Source organism: Rhinopithecus bieti, unplaced genomic scaffold (genome assembly GCF_001698545.2).
Source record: "Rhinopithecus bieti isolate Rb0 unplaced genomic scaffold, ASM169854v2 scaffold_66136, whole genome shotgun sequence".
NCBI lineage: Eukaryota > Metazoa > Chordata > Mammalia > Primates > Cercopithecidae > Rhinopithecus > Rhinopithecus bieti.
The window spans coordinates 4,521-24,358 of record NW_016825124.1 but is presented as its reverse complement, the minus strand read 5'-3'; the positions used below and the strand labels follow the sequence as shown (position 1 = coordinate 24,358).

Sequence of the window (19,838 nt, the reverse complement as noted above, 5' to 3'; positions counted from 1 at the left end):
GCCCGTCTCGGCCTCCCAAAGTGCTGGGATTATAGGCTTGAGCCACCGCGCCCGGCCAATAATGCCAGTTTTTTAATCCCACTGATTGGATCACTAATAAGTAACATCATGGGACTCCATTTTGTTAAGTAATAATAGATTTTTCCACATATCATTTAGAATTACTCCACACCACATAGTTCCCCTCACATTGTATACTAAACACCAGCCAAAATTGGGGAAAACAGACATTAAAACAGAAAAGGAATACCAATAAACACTATTACAGAACAATGCCAGAACTTTAGCATTTTCAAAATTTATAAACTTGAACAATGCTAACTCACTTCTTCAGCAGACATGTGAAATCGTAATGCATTTGGCAAGATGCTACCATATTCCCATCTGAGTGCTCTGATCCGAAGCAAGCGATCATACCTAGGACATCAAGAAGGTATTGGGTGGCATAAGAATAAAAGGGGGATGACGTGTGAACTTCATTTGGCCTGTGATGCAAACACACCAGCTCTAAAATGACATCTTAGGGACAACACGAGGAACATAAGAACAGTCTGAGAGTCGGCCTGAAGGCACTGTCCACTCCTCCACGTGTGACAGCAGCACAGTAGTCCTGGGAAAAAGGTCCCTAAGGTCCTTATTTCTTTCTTCCCCACCCCCAGACCCTTTTTTTTTTTGGAGATAGAGTTTTGCTCTTGTCACCCAGGCTGGAGTACAATGGCACGATCTCCTCTCACTACAACCTCTGGCTCCCGGATTCAAGCGATTCTCCTGCCTCAGCCTCCCAAGTACCTGGGATGAGGCACCTGCCACCATGCCCGGCTAATTTTTGTACTTTCAGTAGAGACGAGGTTTCACCATGTTGACCAGGCTGGTCTCGAACCCCTGACCCCAGATGATCCACCCGCTTCAGCCTCCCAAAGTGCTGGGATTACAGGCATGAGCCACTGTGCCTGGCCAAAGGTCCTTATTTCTAAGACAAAGAAGAAAAATAGTAAGATCACTACCATATTCAGTAGTGAAAGACCATGATGCTCTTAAATAGTGTGGCACCAACAAGCGAAACACGATGAAGAAAATATGGCAAAATAATAAAAATTGTTAAAACCCTATGATAGCTCCACTGGGGTTCATAATAGTATTATTCTCCCTACTTTTAAAAGTGTTTTTTCGGCCGGGCGCGGTGGCTCAAACCTGTAATCCCAGCACTTTGGGAGGCCGAGATGGGCGGATCACGAGGTCAGGAGATCAAGACCATCCTGGCTAACACGGTGAAACCCCATCTCTACTAAAAATAAAAAAAAAAAAAAAACTAGCCGGGTGAGGTGGCGGGCGCCTGTAGTCCCAGCCACTCGGGAGGCTGAGGCAGGAGAATGGTGTAAACCCGGGAGGCGGAGTCCGCAGTGAGCTGAGATCCAGCCACTGTACTCCAGCCCGGGCGACAGAGCGAGACTCCGTCTCAAAAAAAAAAAAAAAAAAAGAAAAAAGTGTTTTTTCATAATAAAAAATTTTAAAAATGAAAAAACAGAGGAAAAATTTAGAATGCTTATAACGAGAGAAATCTAAGATTTCATGTTACCCATTTGAGATAGTCAACTGGGAAGCCACACAGAAATTCCTGCCACCCAAGCAAAAACTGAGAAGCTTACAGGTATGCTACAGTGCAGCGTCGATTTCTTAACAGAGAACAGTGTCGAAATTTGATAGTTGGTATCAAATCACTTCGTCCACCTGACTTCGCTTCATTCCTGATAGGAGCATTTAAAAAGAAAAAAAAATATGTATTTTTCAGGCTAAGTAAAATTTTCAAAGCCAACTAACAACTGAGTCACATGCTTGTTTTTAATCCATTTGTGATTAGCAGTTAACCTAAGCAAATAATAACTATTTGTACACCAGAGCTTTTACTAATATGTTAAAAAGCCAAAACCTAAACAACTTGCCTAAGATCATGCTATCAGATACGTTTTGTTTAGGTATTTGGTACTCTGCATTTTTGCACACTGATTAATCTCTACTCTTTCTGAAAGACACTGTGTTTGTTCACTTTTCGGGATTCCATTATCATGCTGAAATCAGAGACAAACCTAACACGATGGACATGAGGTTATGGACTTACATCATGTTATTCTACATAGTACCTCCCTTCCAGTGGAGCTTCCAAATCCTCATTACAATAAAGTGAGCTAAAATGGAGTCAAAATGGTCTTTCACTCATCTAACAAATACCTGTTGATCTCCAAATACGTGTACGTACTATATACTTCAGTATTTTTCACACTGAAAATTTTGGTTTTACTCTATAAAAAGTACATGTAACTTTTGAATGAATAAGAATTTACATTGGAGTTTTTAAGCAACCAGATGAATATAAAAAGAATTCCTTCATGTAGTACCTGCCTCTATGCCAGGCACTGTGCTAGGCCTTGATAATACAAGCAAAATACATGTCCCATCTTGTCGTGTCTTCTAGGGCTGTTCTATATACTTCTGCCACCCTATGAAAATCTGATGAAACTAGGAAGGTGGAAGACAGTATTTTGGATCATGAATCTGCAAATGGCATAAACACAAAGAATACAAGAAAATCATTCCCTTACGGAACCAAGGCCTATAGGGTCTCCTCCAAAACATCTATAACCTTCTCACTTTCTACCAAGTCTGGGTCACCTCTCTAGTAACCTGGTGACCAGCTTCGCCCTCCTCTCAGCCCTTCCACACAGCAACCAGGATGATCTTTTAAAACATAAACACGCCACCACCTGTCCACACTTACACCTCATCTGGTGTCACCCTTTGCCACTTGCCAAACTCCAGCCACATAGGTCTTCTTTAAGCGTCAGTTTCTAGAGTGCTCCATTCTCTTCCATGATTCAGGGGCTTTTGCATATCCTGTTCTCTCAATCTAGAACGTTCTATGCCCACAGTTACTGCCTACCTAAGGCCTGCCTCTCCCGCAAGCCTCAGCTGAAATGTCTCCTCCTTGGAGAGAAGTTCCCTGATCCCTCAATTTAAGCTAGACCTTCTATTCGTTTTTCTTTCTCCTTGTACTCTTCTGATTTCCTTCATTGCATGAATCCCAATTTGGCATATCTATATTTCATATCTGTCTTCTGCACTAAACAGTGAGGGCCAGGGACAGGCATCTTTTTTTTTTTTTTGGAGATGGAGTTTCGCTACTGTTGCCCAAGCTGGAGTGCAATGGCGCGATCTCGGCTCACCACAACCTCTGCCTCCCGGGTTCAAGCGATTCTCCTGCCTCAGCCTCCCGAGTAGCTGGGATTACAGGCATGCACTACCATGCACAGCTAATTTTGCATTTTTCGTAGAGACAGGGTTTCACCATGTTGGTCAGGCTGGTCTCAAGCTCCTGACCTCAGGTGATCCACCCGCCCCAGGACAGCCATCTTGACTGTTGTTTACCACTGAAATAGTAGAGCCACTTATTGATACATATTTGTTTAGTACATATTCATGAGTAGATCAATGAATGGCTTAGGGACTTGAGTTCAGGACTTTACATTTGCCTTATATTTACTGCAGATCTGTTGAGGTTCACTTCCTAAGTCCACCTGTAAAGATTTTTCTGTATCTCTCCTTAAACACAGGAGTTGGAAACGCTCCTATCATTTTATGTGCCCTACAAATCTTACCAGCCATAACACTGATCTCTATATTCAAGTAACAGATAAAAACACTGTAGTGAACAAGTCCCAAGAGGAAACCTCATGTCACAGACAGGCTTCTAAGTTGAGACCTTGAATACTTCAACTTTGATCCAGTACTGGACTCCCTTTGGTGTCACACAGGAACATATGAAGTTTGTCATACAGCCCAAATTCTCCACTGTGCCAGCTACCATGCTCAGCTCTAAAGAGTCAATAAATCTAGTCACCTCTCTGGACCTACTACACTGAAGACTTCTATAGCTAGTTCTCAGAGAACTCCACTCAAACTATCAGAAATCATTGCTGCTCCTATTTATATCCATTTATAAACTGCCTATTCTTCCTTTAACAAACTCACTAAGGCATCTGTTGATAAAAATAAAAACAGTGGGAACCATGTATTTCACTTTGTTAGGTTTTAATTTTTATTTATTATTTTTAAAGATGGAGATCTCATTCTGTCACCCAGGCTAGGGTGCCGTAACGTGATCATAGCTCACTGCAGCCTCAAAGCACTCAAGCACCCCTGCACTCAAGCAAGCCTCCCACCTTACCCTTCTGAGTAGCTGAGACTCCAGGTGTGTGCCACCACACCCAGCTAATTTTTATTTTTTTAAATAGAGACAGAGTCCTGCTATATGTCCAGGCTGGTCTCCAACTCCTGGCCTCAACTGATCCTTTTGCCTTGGCTTCCCAAAGCATTGGGACTTACCTCCCAAAGCATTGGGACTTTTATAGCCATGAGCCACTGTGTCCGGCCTATTTTTACTTTTTATTTTAGGTATGTCATTTATTTTAGGTCCACTCTAATTCCTTTCAACTCCTATCAGAGAAACAACAGATATTTATAAAGCAGTGATCAGTACAAATTCCTTCAGACTTCTGCTAATTTGTACAGCTAGAGCAGATAATTTTACAGATAATTTTAAAATCACATCCAAAACTAATGCAAGGTTATCTGATTTCAACATCTTTTTTTTTTTTTTCCTTTTTGGAGACACAGTCTTGCCCTATTGCCAGGCTGGAGTGAAGTGGTGCAGTCTTGGCTCACTGCAACCTCCACCTCCCGGGTTCAAACAATTCTCCTGCCTCAGCCTCCTGAGTAGCTGGGATTACAGGCGCCCAATACTATGCCAGGTTAATTTTTGTATTTTTAGTAGAGACGAGGTTTCACCATGTTGGCCAGGCTGATCTCAAACTCCTGACTTTGTAATCCACCCACCTCAGCCTCCCAAAGTGCTGGGATTACAGGCGTGAGCCACCGCGCCCAGCCGATTTCAACATCTTAATGATTAAATTGTTTTAGAATATCAATCTTATGAAACTTACACATCAGACTGGTTTTGTTCATACAAAGCTTTCATCTCCTCCAGAACTTGTCTGAGTCCATCCTCCTAGAACATATAAACCAATATTGAAATCCACTGATTTCCTCACCAATTCTGTGGCAATATTCTATCAACACTGAACTGTGTATTTTATTTATATACTTTAGCAAAAAGCAATAGTCCTTTCACACCCCACTAGCATGGTTATAACAAGTGTTGGTGAGATGCGGAGAAACTGGAATCCTCATACATTGCTGACGGTAATGTAAAATGCTATAGCCCTGTGGGCAAAAACTTGACGGTTCCTCAAAAGCTACACACAGAATTACCATATGACCCAGTAATTTTACTCCTAAGTTTATATATACTCAAGAAAACAGAAAGCACATGTTTTTTGCAGCATTATTCATAACAGTCAAAATGCAGAAACAACCCAAATGTCCATCAACTGATAGACGGGATAAACCTTCCACTTATCTGAAATATCTAATATAATAAAAAGGCTGGGCGCAGTGGCTGACGCCTGTAATCCCAGCACTTTGGGAGGCCAAGGCAGAGGGATCACGAGGTCAAGAGACCACCCTGGCTAACACAGTGAAACCCTGTCTCTACTAAAAAATACAAAAAATTAGCTGGGCGTGGTGGCGGGCATCTGTAGTTCCAGCTACTTGGGAGGCTGAGGCAGGAGAATGGTGTGAACCCAGGAACCGGAGCTTGCAGTAAGCCGAGATTTGTGCCACTGCACTCCAGCCTGGGCAACAGAGCAAGACTCCATCTCAAATAATAATAATAATAATAAGTAATAATAATAATAATAATAATAAAAAGAATGGGGCAAGGCAGTGTGGCTCAAGCCTGTAATCCCAGCACTTTGGGAGGTCAGACGGGCGGGATCACGAGGTCAGGAGTCGAGGACCATCCTGGCTAACACGGTGAAACCCGTCTCTACTACAAATCCAAAAAAAAAAAAAAAACTAGCAGGCGAAGGTGTGGGCACTGTAGTCCCAGTTACTCGGGAGGTGAGGCAGGAGAAAATGGCGTAACCTGGGAGGCGCGAGCTTGCAGTGAGGCTGAGATCCGGCACTTGCACTCCAGCCTGGGCAACAGAGCGAGACTCGCGTCTCCAAAAAAAAAAAAAAAGAATGGGCCAGGGGCGGTGGCTCATATCTGTAATCCCAGCACTTTGGGAGGCTGAGGCGGGTGGATCCCCTGAGGTCAGAAGTTCAAAACCAGCCTGGTCAACATGGTGAAACTCTGTCTCTATTAAATATACAAAAATTAGCCAGGCATGGTGGCAGGCGCCTGTAATCCCAGCTACTCAGGAGGCTGAAGCAGAAGAATCGCTTGAACCCAAGAGGCAGAGATTGCAGTGAGCCGAGATCATGCCATTGCACTCCAGCCTGGGCAACAAGAGCGAAACTTCGTCTCGAAAAAAAAGAAAAAAAAAGAATGAACTACTGACAATATACACAACGAGGATAAACTGAAATACATTATACTGAGCAAGAGAAGCCTCACATAAGAGTATATATGAAATGATTCCATCTGGCTCTTTACAGGAAATGTTTGCCAAAAATAATAATGCCATCTATAGTCAGAGAAAGCAAATTCATGGTTGCCTAAGGCTATAGGTGGGAGGTAGCTACAAAAGGGGGTCAGAGTTACAGAAATCTTAATTTTTTTATTTTTGTAGGTACACAGTAGGTAAATATATTTATGGGGTACATGAGATATTTTGGTAATTACAGAAATCTTGATCAGGGTGCTGGTTATAAAGATGTACATATTAGTCAAAATTCAAAAATCTATTAAAATACATATTTTGTTGTATGCAAATTACACATCAATAAAATTGAGGAACAAAGATATCAATCGTCCTACTGAAGCATGAGGTATAAAGAAAAATAATGCAAGTAATTCATAATTTACTAAAAAATGGTCTTTTTTTTTGAGACAGAGTCTCACACTGTTGCCTGGGCTGGAGTGCAATGGTACAATCTCGGCTCACTGCAACCTGTGCCTCCTGGGTTCAAGAGATTCTCCTGTCTCAGCCTCCCAAGTAGTTGGGATTACAGGCCCCCACCACCATGCCTGGCTAATTTTTTGTATTTTTAGTAGAGACGGGGTTTCACTATATTGGTCAGGCTGGTCTCGAACTCCTCACCTCAGGTGATCCACCCGCCTCAGCCTCCCAAAGTGCTGGGATTACACGGATGAGCCACCAGGCCCGGCTTAAAAAGTGGTCTTAAAAGGTTAATACCAAAAAAAGAAAAAGGAATAGTGGTTTTGGTTTGCACTGCAAAACTGGCCATAGGAGTTTTCTAATATCCAGTTTGGGGCAAATTTTCCCTTGGAAAATAAAATATTAGAATTCTGATTTTTTTTTATTGTTGTTGTTGTTGAGATGGAGTCTCACTCTGTGGCCCAGGCTGGAGTGCAGTGGTGTGATCTCAACTGACTGCAACCTCTGCCTCCCAGGTTTAAGTGATTCTCCTGCCTCAGCCTCCCGAGTAGCTGGGACTACAGGTGTGCACTACCAATGCCCGGCTAATTTTCTTTTTTTTTTTGAGACAGAGTTTTGTTCTTGTCACCCAGGCTGGAGTACAATGGTGCAATCTTGGCTCACTGCAACCTCCGTCTTCCAGGTTCAAGTGATGATTCTCCTGCCTTAGCCTCTCAAGTAGCTGGGATCATAGGCACCCACCACCACGTCCAGCTAATTTTTGTATTTTCAGTAGAAACAGTGTTTCACCATGTTCACCAGGCTGGTCTTGAACTCCTGACCTCAGGCAATCCACCCACCTCAGCTTCCCAAAGTGTTGGGATTACAAGTGTAAGCCACCATGACTGGCTAATTTTTGTAATCTTTTTTTTTTTTTGGTAGAGACAGGGTATCGCTGTGTTGGCCACGCCGCTCTCAAACTCCTGACCTCAAGTGATCCGCCTGCCACGGTCTCCCAAAGTGCTGGGATTACAGGCGGGAATCACCATGTCCAGCCTGAAATGATTAAATGTTGCCCAATAGGTCTGCCAACAATCCAAAGAGAAGCAATCCCATCTCTTTTTCGCAATCTATTTTTAGAGCCAAAATATACGCATTGGCAAAAATGCTGTGGTATATACAAATGGCACAATTCCAAAATCAACTACTCAACTGTGCTCAAAAGATGTAATTCCTGGTGAAAAACGCAACCATGACTTCTACCTGAGCCCAAGGTAATTTTCTTACCTTTTCCTTTTTGACACAGGGATTAAGCCTGTCACCCAGGCTGGAGTGTAATAGTGTGACCACAGTTGACTGCAGTTTCAACTTCCTGGAGTCATACAATCCTCTCATCTCAGCCTCCTAAGTTGCTGGGACTACAGATCTGTGCCACCACACCGGATAATTCTATTTTTTTGTGAAGATGGGGTCTCACTATGTTGCCCCAGGCTAGTCTCAAACTCCTGGGCTCAAGTGTTCCTTCCACCTTGGCCTCCCAAAGTGCTGGCTGGGATTATAGTCGTGAGCCACCATGCTTGGTCTAATTTTACTAAAAATGCACTTTTTAAAAAAGTATCGGCCGGGCGCGGTGGCTCAAGCCTGTAATCCCAGCACTTTGGGAGGCCGAGGTGGGCGGATCACAAGGTCAGGAGATCGAGACCATCCTGGCTAACACGGTGAAACCCCGTCTCTACTAAAAGTACAAAAAACTAGCCAGGCGAGGTGGCGGGCGCCTGTAGTCCCAGCTACTGGGGAGGCTGAGGCAGGAGAATGGCGTGAACCCGGGAGGCGGAGCTTGCAGTGAGCTGAGATCCGGCCACTGCACTCCAGCTTGGGCGACAGAGCGAGACTCCGTCTCAAAAAAAAAAAAAAAAAAAAGTATCAATTCTGCATGTTGAAAGGGAGTAATCACTTTTCTATTTGCTGAACACAGCATTTAACAATGAGTGATTCCAGAAGAAAAGCCTGTGTGTTGAGCCGGGTGCAGTGGCTCACACCTGTAATCCCAGAACTCTGGGAGGCTGAGGTGGGTGGATCGCCTGAGGTCTGGAGTTCGAGACCAGCCTGGCTAACATAGTGAAACCCTGTCTCTACTAAAAATACATAAAATTATCTGGGCGTGGTGGCGGGCACCTGTAATCCCAGCTACTAGGGAAGCTGAGGCAGGAGAATTGCTTAACCCGGAAGGCAGAGGTTGCAGTGAGCCACATTCCAGCCTGGGCCACACGAGCGAAACTCCATCTCAAAACAGTAAAAACAAACAAAAGCCTGTGTGGTCCTAGGGCCTCTCAGATCCACCGTCAGCCTTCCTCTGTGCCACTGAGTCAGAAGCCAGCCTCCGCAGGCTGACTGAGTGTTCCAGGCTGATGAATCACCTTGAGATCATCAGGTGGGTCTGTCAGTGGAAGGCACTAGTGAGACAAAAGGTGCTCCACCAAATTAAGGCCTACAAAAGAGTGGTTCTACAACTTTTTTTTTTTTTTGACGGGGAGTCACTCTGTTGCCCAGGCTGGAGTGCTGTGACCCGATCTCGGCTCACTGCAACCTCCACCTCCCAGGTTCAAGCGATTCTCCTGCCTCAGCCTTCCAAGTAGCTGGGACTACAAGCATGTCCCGCCATGCCCGGCTAATTTTTTGTATTTTTAGTAAATACGGGGTTTCACCGTGTTAGCCAGGATGGTCTTAATCTCCAGACCTTGTGATCCAACCGCCTCGCCCTCCCAAAGTGGGGGGATTACAGGCATGAGCCACCGCGCCTGGCCTGATTCTACAACTTCTAAGACCAGCCCCTAGCCCCACAAAGTGATAACCCAACATTTATCTTAAAATTTGAATAAAACAGAGCTAAACTAAGTGTCAGAGTCAAGTCCAAAATCCAGCTTGGCCGCACCTGCTGCTGGCACAGTCTCTCTGTTCTCTAGGCCCGTGTCCTGATATGTAAGATGGCCTCTAATTTAGAGTTCCTAGTTCTCCAGCCACATTTTAGCACTTACATGTTCCTGCTTCCGGCATCTCTACTGAGCTGCAGACTGCTGCCTTCTAACTTTTTAAATGAGGTAACTGTTCTGAAGTTGAAAAAACAATTGACTGGAAACTGGAAAACCTGTGTTCAAGTTGAAGCTCTATCTCCAAAGAAGCTGTAATTCAGACGAGTTCCTTAACTTGACCCATAATTTGTGTTGGCTCAATTTCTTCATTTGTAAGACAATCTAATTGTCAGACTAGGTGCTCTTTAGTGTTCAAAACAAAACTCATTACCTTTCCCAACACACTCTATCTCCTGAACTCTGATGTTGTTTACCCAGTTTCCTGAGGATCCTCCAAGATCCCGATCCCTCTCTCTCATTCATATGGGCTCCATCTCTGCCCCTGCTCTAATAGTTACAAGTCGTGTTTGCTTCATGCCTCTAAAACCCAGACACTGATCTCAGTGCCACTGACCTGACACAGTTCAGACCACACACCTCTCACCTGCTCTATCAGCGACCCAGTAGCCATCTCTGTTCCATTCATTTCTCTCTTCAACCCATTCCCCATATTGCTGTCGCAGTTATCTTCAAAACACAAAAATTACCCTATCACTTCCTTGTCTAAAATCCACTACCAGCTCCCAGCATGCCTTACGAGTGAACAACAAACTCATGTAGGCTGTGAGCCACCTTCCTAGCCTCCCCAAAGGCCCTATTGATCACCCGCTCCAGTGTGACTACGTGACTTTGTGCTGCAGCATCCTTTGGCTGGGATACCTCACTTCCTTCTCAGATCAGTAACCTCATCCTTGAGGATGGAAAGGCTCATGTCACCTCCTCTACCACAGCTCATACTGGTGTTTTTCCTTCGTGCTCCTTGCTACACTTCCTTGGTATCACTTATTGTGGTGAACTCTATTATCTGTTTTTGTGCCCCCTCTTCCAGCAAAATGTGTCCTGATATCCACATAATGCCTGCTCTATGACAGAAGTGAAATACAGAATTTAGAGTGCAGGCTCTGGAGCCAGAGTGCCAGGGTTCAAATCCTAGCTTTCCTGCTGTGTCACCTTATGCAATATACTTAAATCTCCCCAATCCTATGCATATATAGCTGAAAAAAGTGGAAATCAGTGGTTTAAACATCAAAAAGTTATTTTTGTTTTGTTTGGGGCAGGGTCTCCCTCTGTCACTCAGGCTGGAATGCAGTGGCACTAGCATGGCTCACTGCAGCTTTGAACTCCTGGGCCCCAAGCCATCCTCCTGCCTCAGCCTCCCAAAGTGCTGGGATTACAGGCAGGAGTCATGGCACCGGGCCCTCAAAGGGTTATCAGAAAGACAAGAGATAATGTACATGAAGTGCTTAGCACTCTCCCTGGGGTAGCAGTGGTAGAAAAATACAAATAATCATAATATTAATAGTAGGAGCAGGAGAACAAGAATATTAATAGCTAACACTGACTCAGCCCTTACTGTATGTGAGGCATATGCACAGACCCTTACACGTGCCACTCATTTTGCGTCCATTACCTCACCCGTTGGGTACTATTATCGTCACCATCCCCATTTTTGCGTATGAGAAAACTGAGAGCACAGAAAGCTTGAGTAACTGCCCCAAAGTCACACTACAGAACCATAATCTCGGCCAGGTTCCAGAGGCCTAGCTTTTCCTGACCACGCTTAGATGCCTGAGTGGGCAAGATATGCTAAATTATCAAGCAACCTGTAAACGTTTTTTTTAAGGGTTCGGAACAAATCTGTCCAAGGAAAAATGCTAAAATGTGCTCAGAGGAGGAAATTCACCAAATCGCTGGGTAGTGTAAGCATGAATGCTTTCTTTCTCCTCCTGAATTTTGTTTTGCTGCTTCCCAACATTTTTCCGGACCTCGTGGGGAACAAGGCGCGAAAGTAAACCCTGCCGGGGGGCCGCCCCGCCCCAGAGCCCCGGGCCCAACCCCGGCACGCCCCGTCCGAGTCTACCCGCCCCTCACGTTGAAGGCAGGCAGCTGCCCTTCCGGCGCGCGGTGCAGCTCGCGGATCAGTTCCATGGCTTTCTCGCAGAACATGGCGGACGCTTTCCACTTCTCCCGCCTTGCCAACTGCCAGCTCTCACGCCAAAACGGTATCTGCGCTCTCGGCCGCCTCACTCCTTAGATCGTTCTAAGTCCTACAGCGCCAGGCTCTCGCCTCCGCCTCCGCTCTTTGGCGCCAAACAAAGCTAGCCAATAGGAACGCGGCCTATGGCGCCCGAAAAGGGATATCCGCCGCTCAGCCGCATTCCAGGAGGGGCGGAGTGAGAGGGGTCCTTCCAAGGTGAGGTCTCCGCCCGGAGATGGGAGAATCCCTCGGCTGAGCAGAGAGGGCTTTTCGAGTTCTCAGGCGGCGGGCCCGGCAACTCTACAGGCAGCAGAGCTGGAAATAAATGCACGCCCCGCAGCTTCCTTCTCATTTTCCTTTTCATTCTCCTTTAGGTTCAAGGGGGCACTTTGAGGTTAAGAGGAAAGGCCCAAAAACTTGGTATGCACTGGTAGGACGCAAGCGTTTCAGTTTTGCAGTGCGGGTTTTCTGTTTGATATTAAAATGAAGCTATCTTTTTTTTTTTTTCATTGATAACATTTTATCAGGAAATAGGGTTTGAGAGCAGAAATGAAGCTATCTTTTATTGGGTACCTAGTGCTGGTAGGGACTGCAGTGTGTATTTCATTCCCACGATCATCTCTGAAGTGTTGTAAGACCCGGGATTAATAACGAAACAGAAGTTAGGTAACTTGTCCAAGGTCACACAGCTCCAGACGTCCCATTTCCAACACCACAGTACCACCCTTTGATTTTAAAGCAGTCGTTTAAAATATTTGTAGTATCTTCCTTAGAGTAACACGAATTCACTAGGCGTTTTTTTTTTTTTTTTTTTTTTGAGACGGAGTCTTGCTCTGTCGCCCTGGCTGGAGTGCAGTGGCCGGATCTCAGCTCACTGCAAGCTCCGCCTCCCGGGTTTACGCGATTCTCCTGCCTCAGCCTCCCGAGTAGCTGGGACTACAGGCGCCCGCCACCTCGCCCGGCTAGTTTTTTGTATTTTAGTAGAGACGGCGTTTCACCGTGTTAGCCAGGATGGTCTCGATCTCCTGACCTCGTGATCCGCCCGTCTCAGCCTCCCAAAGTGCTGGGATTACAGGCTTGAGCCACCGCGCCCGGCTCACTAGGCGTTTTCTTGGCTAGATGGTTATGGAATATTTCTTAACCATATAGAATAGAAGATGGGAATCACTGCTAAAGAATTGTTTTATTAGGCAATTTTTCAAAAAGCAATGTTAATTTCTAACAAGCAATCTTGGATTAATTCTAGCTAACCCTATAAACTATGTTGATCTTTTGCAAATATACAGTAGGTATGTCATCTGAGGAATGGGCATGGGAATGGCCTACTCAGGCTTACGTTGAATAACGACATTGCCTTTTTTTTTTTTTTTGGAGACAGGGTCTTAACTCCCCTTGCCCAGGTGGAGTGCAGTGGCGGCATTTCAGCCCACTGCAGCCTCCACTTCCCGGGCTGAGGTAGGTGATTTTCCCCTCTCAGCCCGCTGAGTAGCTGGGACTACAGGCTCAGGCCACCACACCTGGCTATTTTGTATTTTAAGTAGAGATGGGGTTTCACTATGTTGGCCAGTCTGGTCTACAACTGCTGAGCTCAAGGGATCCATCCACCTGGGCCTCCCAAAGTGCTGGAATTACCGCGTGGGCCATCACGCCCAGCAAACATTGCCTTTTTGAAACCGCCTTTGAAAAAATTATAATTGAAAAAATTATTACAGTGAACGAGACCTGATCTAATTGGCTCCATCTTGCTTCTAACCGCCAAGCCATCCTTGTTCATTCCTGAGCTTAGGACGAATTAACTTGGGGAGAAACTTAGTTTATAGTTTAACTTTGAAACAAACACGTAACAGCCCTTTACCAAAGCAAAACCCCTTCTTGCCTGGGGACCAGATTGCCTTTGCAGGAGTAACAAATTAGCCACAAGACTAGAAATTTAGGAGTCATGCAGCAGGAGGCTACAAGATTCTGAAACCTCCCCCAGTGCTCCTAGGGATACCACCACTATTATTAAACCTAAGACCAGTGCTTGAGATATTTTGCAGACCCTGCACTTGATGGGATCAGCTGGCACCACCCAGATCCATAAACTGGCTGATCTGGTCTTGTGGTCCCCACCCAAGAAGTGACTCAGCCCAAGAGGGCAGCTTTGACTCTCTATGATTTTATCTCTGATCAACCAATCAGCACCCCTCACTTTGTGATCCCCTACCCACTATATTATCCTTTAAAATCCCTATCTTGGAGTTTTCTAGGAGACTGATTTGAGCGATAAAACTCCAGTCTCCTGTACAGCTGGGTCTGCATGAATTAAACTCTTTCTCAGCCAGGCCCAGTGACTCACGCCTGTAATCCCAGCACGTTGGGAGACTGAGACGGGTGGATCACCTGAGGTCAGGAGTTCGAGACGAGTCTGACCAACATTGTGAAACCCCATCTCTACTAAAAATACAAAAATTAGCCTGGCCGGGCATGGTGGCTCACGCCTGTAATCCCAGCACTTTGGGAGGCCAAGGTGGGTGGATCATCTGAGGTCAGAAGTTCAAAACCAGCCTGGCCAACACAGCCAAACCCCGTCTCTACTAAAAATACAAAAAAATTAGCTAAGCATGGCGGCACACGCCTGTAATCCCAGCTACTCAGGAGGCTGAGGCAGGAGAATCGCTTGAACCCGGGAGGTGGAGGTTGCAGTGGGCCGAGATCGCCCCACTGCATTCCATCCTGGACAACAGAGACTCCGTCTCAAAAAAAAAAAAAAAAAAAAAAAATTAGCCTGGGCATGGTGGCACATACCTGTAATCCCAGCTACTCAGGGAGGCTGAGGCAGGAGAATCTCTTGAACACAGGAGGAGGAGGGGGTTGCCAGAGCTGAGGATGTGCCATTGCACTCCTGGCTGGGCGACAGAGCAAGACCTCTGTTCTCAAAAAAAAAAAAACCCCAATAAAACTTTTTCTCTATTGCGACTCCCCCGCCTGATAAATCAGTTCTGTCTGGGCAGTGGATCAAGCTGAGAACCCCTTGGGCCAATTTCATTTTCATCTTCATACAGTAAGGAATAGTTCATCCAGGTGTTTTTCTCAAATACACAATCTCTAGATTGGACTATGCTGCAGGACTGAATCAAGACCCCAGCATGCACTACCTCCTCAGCCATATCGCCTTTTTAATTTCCGCCCAGAGGCAAAGTTCCTTAAGACCCCAAGCTCACTTCTTACCAGTAGAATGAGAACAGTGGAACCACCTCTAAGAGTGGAGATGATTCATTTACCTTCTGCAATATTTATGAAATGCCTTTAGTGTTGCAGTTAAACCCAAACTCTAAAAATATTTAAAGAGATTTATTCTAGCCATGGAGGACCATGGCCCATGAACACTCCAAGAGGTCCTGAGAAGGCGTGTGTGATGCAGTGCAGGTTACAGGTTTACAGCTTGGTTTTATGTGTTTAGGGAGACAGGAATTATAGGTAAAATCATAAATCAACACATGAAGGCTATACTTTGTTTAGGCCTAAGAGGTGGGAATATCTTGAAGCAGGGAGTTTACCAGATTTTCTGATTAGCAATGGTTTAAAAGAGTCACGTTTTAGGCCCGGGCGCGGTGGCTCAAGCCTGTAATCCCAGCACTTTGGTGAGGCCGAGACGGCGGATCACGAATGGGTCAGAGATCGAGACTATCCTGGCTAACACGGTGAAACCCCGTCTCTACTAAAAAAATACAAAAAACTGCCAGGCGACATCGCGGCGCTGTAGTCCCAGGCTACCTCCGGCGGAGGCTGAGACAGGAGAATGGCGTGAACCCGGGAGGCGGCTTGCAGTGAGCTGAGATCCGGCCATAGCACCTCCAGCCTGTGGTGACAGAGCGAGACTCTCGTCTCAAAAAAAAAAAAAAAAAAAAAAAGAGTCACGTTTTGTCTAAAGACTGTCAACAGAAGGAAATTACTGAGTTAAGGGAGAGGTTGTGGAGACCAAGGTTCTTGTTATATGGATGAAGCCTCATAGGCAGCAGCCTTCTGAGATAATTGATGGTAAATGTCTCTTTTCGGATCTTAAAAGGTATGTAATAAACTCTTGTTTAACCTCTCCTAGATTCAGGAAAGACCTGGCTACATTAATGGAGATTCTTTACAGATGCAAATTCCCCACACAAAAGATGGCTTTCCAGGGCCATTTCAAAATATTTCAAAGAAATATATTTTGGGGTAAAACATCTTGATTTCCTTCAGAGTCTGCTATCTGTCATGTGATGCTATATCAGTCAGGTTGGAGTTTGGACCTTACTGCCACAAAGAGTGTGTTTGTGAGTCTTAGGATCTTTATTTTAATGTTAATCCTGGCCAGTTGTGACTACACTCCAAAAGGGAGGGGGTACAACAAGGCTAATACAAAAATTAGCCTGTTCCACTTTGCTTCTTGTCATAGCCAATAATTCTGGGTTTTTTTGGTTTTGTTTTGTTTTTTTCAGGTTTCTCTGGGGTCCCTTTGGCCCAGAAGGGGTCCATCCAGTCAGCAGGGGATGGAGGGTTTGGGATTTTATTTTTGGTTTACACTAGTATTAGCCTGGCATTGACCTAGATACTGAAAATAAAGCAGTAAACAAAGTCCTTTCTACAGATTCTACATTCCAGTGTGGGAAAACGGCAACATACAGATACACGGATAAGAAATATATTGGTGATAAAGCACTAAGAATAACCCAAGGAAGGTGAACAGAGTGAAGGTGAAAGAGTCAGGGTTCGGGCGGATCACAAGGTCAGGAGATCGAGACCATCCTGGCGAACACGGTGAAACCCCGTCTCTACTAAAAAAATACAAAAAACTAGCCGGGCGAGGTGGCCGGCGCCTGTAGTCCCAGCTACTCCGGAGGCTGAGGCAGGAGAATGGCGTCAACCCGGGAGGCGGAGCTTGCAGTGAGCTGAGATCCGGCCACTGCACTCCAGCCTGGGCGACAGAGCGAGACTCCGTCTCAAAAAAAAAAAAAAAGAGTCAGGGTTTTGAGTTCAAGTGTTCAGAGAAGGCACAGACCTGAATGGGGAGAAAATAACTCAAGTGGTTATGGGCCTTAGGCAAGGCAGGGAATTCCAGGCAGAGGAATCAAACTGCAAAGGCCCCAGGAAGGTTGGGTGAGGACCAGCAAAGAGGCAGTGATGCGGAAGCAAGGAGATGATAGGAGAGGCCAGTGTTCAGGTCAGATGTTGGGAGCCGAAAAGGCCAAAGGGATTGTGACCAACTCAGCATTCCACTGGAGGCTATATGATCAAACAGCAAACTGTATATCACGAATGCAGGATGTGAGCAAACTCACACTGTGCCTGTCACCAAAAGGTTTGCTGAGGGCCTCACTCCCTGGCACCGGACTCCTTGAAGTTATCTACTGAGAAATCTATTGCCTATTGTTCAAAGGATACAGTCTGGTAAGGCTGCTGTGAACCAAACAGCTGACTATTACCTGACAATTTCCCCCCCCCCCCATTTATTGCTATCTGTTTTGCCTAATAAATATGGAGGGCTGTGTAAAGCTCAGGGCCCTTGTCCACTAGAGGCAAGGTGCCCCCGACCCCTTCTTCCAAATATACTCTTTTGTCTCTTGTCTTTTATTCCTGCATTCGCCCCCCTTTGTTCAGTCCCCCTAGGTCCATGCAGGTTACAAGTGGCACCCCCAATCAGCAACAGAATCAGGTGCTCTACAAAGTGGCACCCAAACAGGGACTTCAAAGATGTGAACAAAGAAGTTCCACTGGAGCAGAGGAACTGAAATTGACAAGGCGAACAGGGACCCCAGGACAAGTCTGCTGGCAGCAGATATAAAGTCAGTGCCCTAAAGAGGTACTGGGAGCAGTGCTTTAAAGAAGTACTAGGAATGGGAAGTTTTCTGAATCTGGGTAGCAAGAGGCAGAATTTGTCTATTAAAGAAAAACATTATGTGCAGTTGCTTAAAGTTCTGTTGAGACAGTCTGGAGCTCAGGTTAATTCACAGGCACTAACTAACTTCCTGCAGAAGCCATAAAAGGTTATTACACGTAACCCATGGTTTCCACAGGCAGGCATTCTTTTTTTTTTTTTTTTTTTTTTGAGACAGAATCTTGCTCTGTCATCAGGCTGGAGTGCAGTGGCGCAATCTCGGCTCACTGCAACCTCTGCCTCCTGGGTTCAAGTGATTCCACTGCCTCGGCCTCCTGAGTAGCTAGGACCACAGGCATGCACCACCACGCCTGGCTAACTTTTTGTATTTTTGTAGAGACGGGTTTTCACCATGTTGGCTAGGATGGTCTCGATCTCATAACCTCGTGATCCACCCGCCTTGGCCTCCCAAAGTGCTGGGATTACAGGCATGAGCCACCACACCCGGCCATTAGGCAGGCACTCTTGATGTGGAAAATTGAGCTAGAGCAGGAGAAGGATTAAAACAGACTCATCAAAAAGGTCCTAAAGTTGATTCTTCTGTTTTTTCCACTTGGAGTTTAATTCGTACTGTACTTCTGCCATTATCTCCTTATTATTCTGCGGGGCAGCAGGCTGAATCTAAAAATCTGAAAGAATCTGTTGTCCCACCCACAGCTCCAATAGAAAATAAAGAACAGGGTAGGGAGGATAAAAATTGGCGTATACCACCTCCTCCAGTTGCAGAAACATCTGTACCGCTTCCTTCAGTAGCAGAAATAGAGACCCCAATACAAAGAATTTTACGTTCTGCTGCCATAGCTGGAGAGTCCTTAGGACCTTGTGCTTTTCCTATTTCTGTAAGGCCTGATCCAAATAATCCACAGCAGATTATTCATGAACACACTCCACGAGAGTTTAAGTTATTAAAGGAATTAAAAGCGAGTGTGGTAAATAATGGCATACAGAGCCCATTTACCTTAGGATTGCTAGAATCCGTGTTTGGTGCTACGAGTCTTTTACCCTTTGATGCAAAACACTTGGAGCGAGCTTGGTTGTCCACTAGCGCATATCCGACATGGAATTTAAATTGGCAAGAAATATGTGCAGACCAGGCTAGACAGAATCATGTTGCTAGACACAGAGACATTACAGAGGATATGCTATTAGGTAATGGCCCTTATTCAGACCTGGAATATCAAATGGCACTCCCAGACGCTGCTTATCAGCAGTGCGCACAGGCCGCTAAATGCGCCTGGGCCACAATTCCTGAAGAGGGAGTCCCAGTACAATCCTTTTTACATATCATGCAAGGGTTGCAAGAGCCCTATGCACATTTTCTTTCTTTTTTTTTTTTTTTTTTTTTCTGAGACAGAGTCTTGCTTTGTTGCCCAGGCTACAGTGCAGTTGCACGATCTTGGCTCACTGCAAGCTCCGCCTCCCGGGTTCACACTATTCTCCTGCCTCAGCCTCCCAAGTAGCTGGGACTACAGGTGCCCGCCACCACGCCTGGATAATTTTTTGTATTTTTAGTAGAGATGGGGTTTCACCATGTTAGCCAGGATGGTCTCAATCTCCTGACCTTGTGATCCGCCCGTCTCAGCCTCCCAAAGTGCTGGCATTACAGGCATGAGCCACTGCACCTGGCCGCCCTATGCACATTTTCTTGCAAGATTGCAAGAGGCAGTGAAGTGTCAAATTCCTCATACCGCAGCTGCAGAAATGCTAACCTTAACTCTAGCTTTTGAGAATGCAAACACGGATTGTAAACATAAACTGGCACTGGTGAGGTGTACAAAAAACTTGGGAAATTGTCAGGATGTGGGAACTGAGCTTCATCACTCTGCAATGTTAGCACAAGCAATGGCTAATTTAGCAGCTGACAAATCTAAAAGGAGCCAAGGGTTAAACCCTAAAATGGGAAA

The 19,838-nt window shown here is 45.5% G+C and overlaps 1 protein-coding gene across 2 annotated transcripts in view; it reads right to left on the bottom strand.

Moving 5' to 3' along the window:
* Positions 1-12,392, bottom strand: part of GINS1 (GINS complex subunit 1) — a 42,105-nt gene extending 29,713 nt beyond the window's left edge. Inside the window, exons 1-4 of one of the 2 annotated variants that reach the window (XM_017862779.1) lie at positions 11,936-12,392; positions 4,995-5,059; positions 1,647-1,745; positions 327-417 (exon numbers count right to left, since the gene is read on the bottom strand). In XM_017862779.1, the coding sequence (XP_017718268.1) occupies positions 327-417; positions 1,647-1,745; positions 4,995-5,059; positions 11,936-12,010 (330 nt within the window). In that variant the 5' untranslated portion in view covers positions 12,011-12,392. Of the gene's footprint in view, positions 1-326; positions 418-1,646; positions 1,746-4,994; positions 5,060-9,970; positions 10,080-11,935 lie in introns of those variants that run through there. The other variant, XM_017862780.1, reaches the window with a different exon arrangement.
* Positions 12,393-19,838: the final 7,446 nt, after the last annotated feature.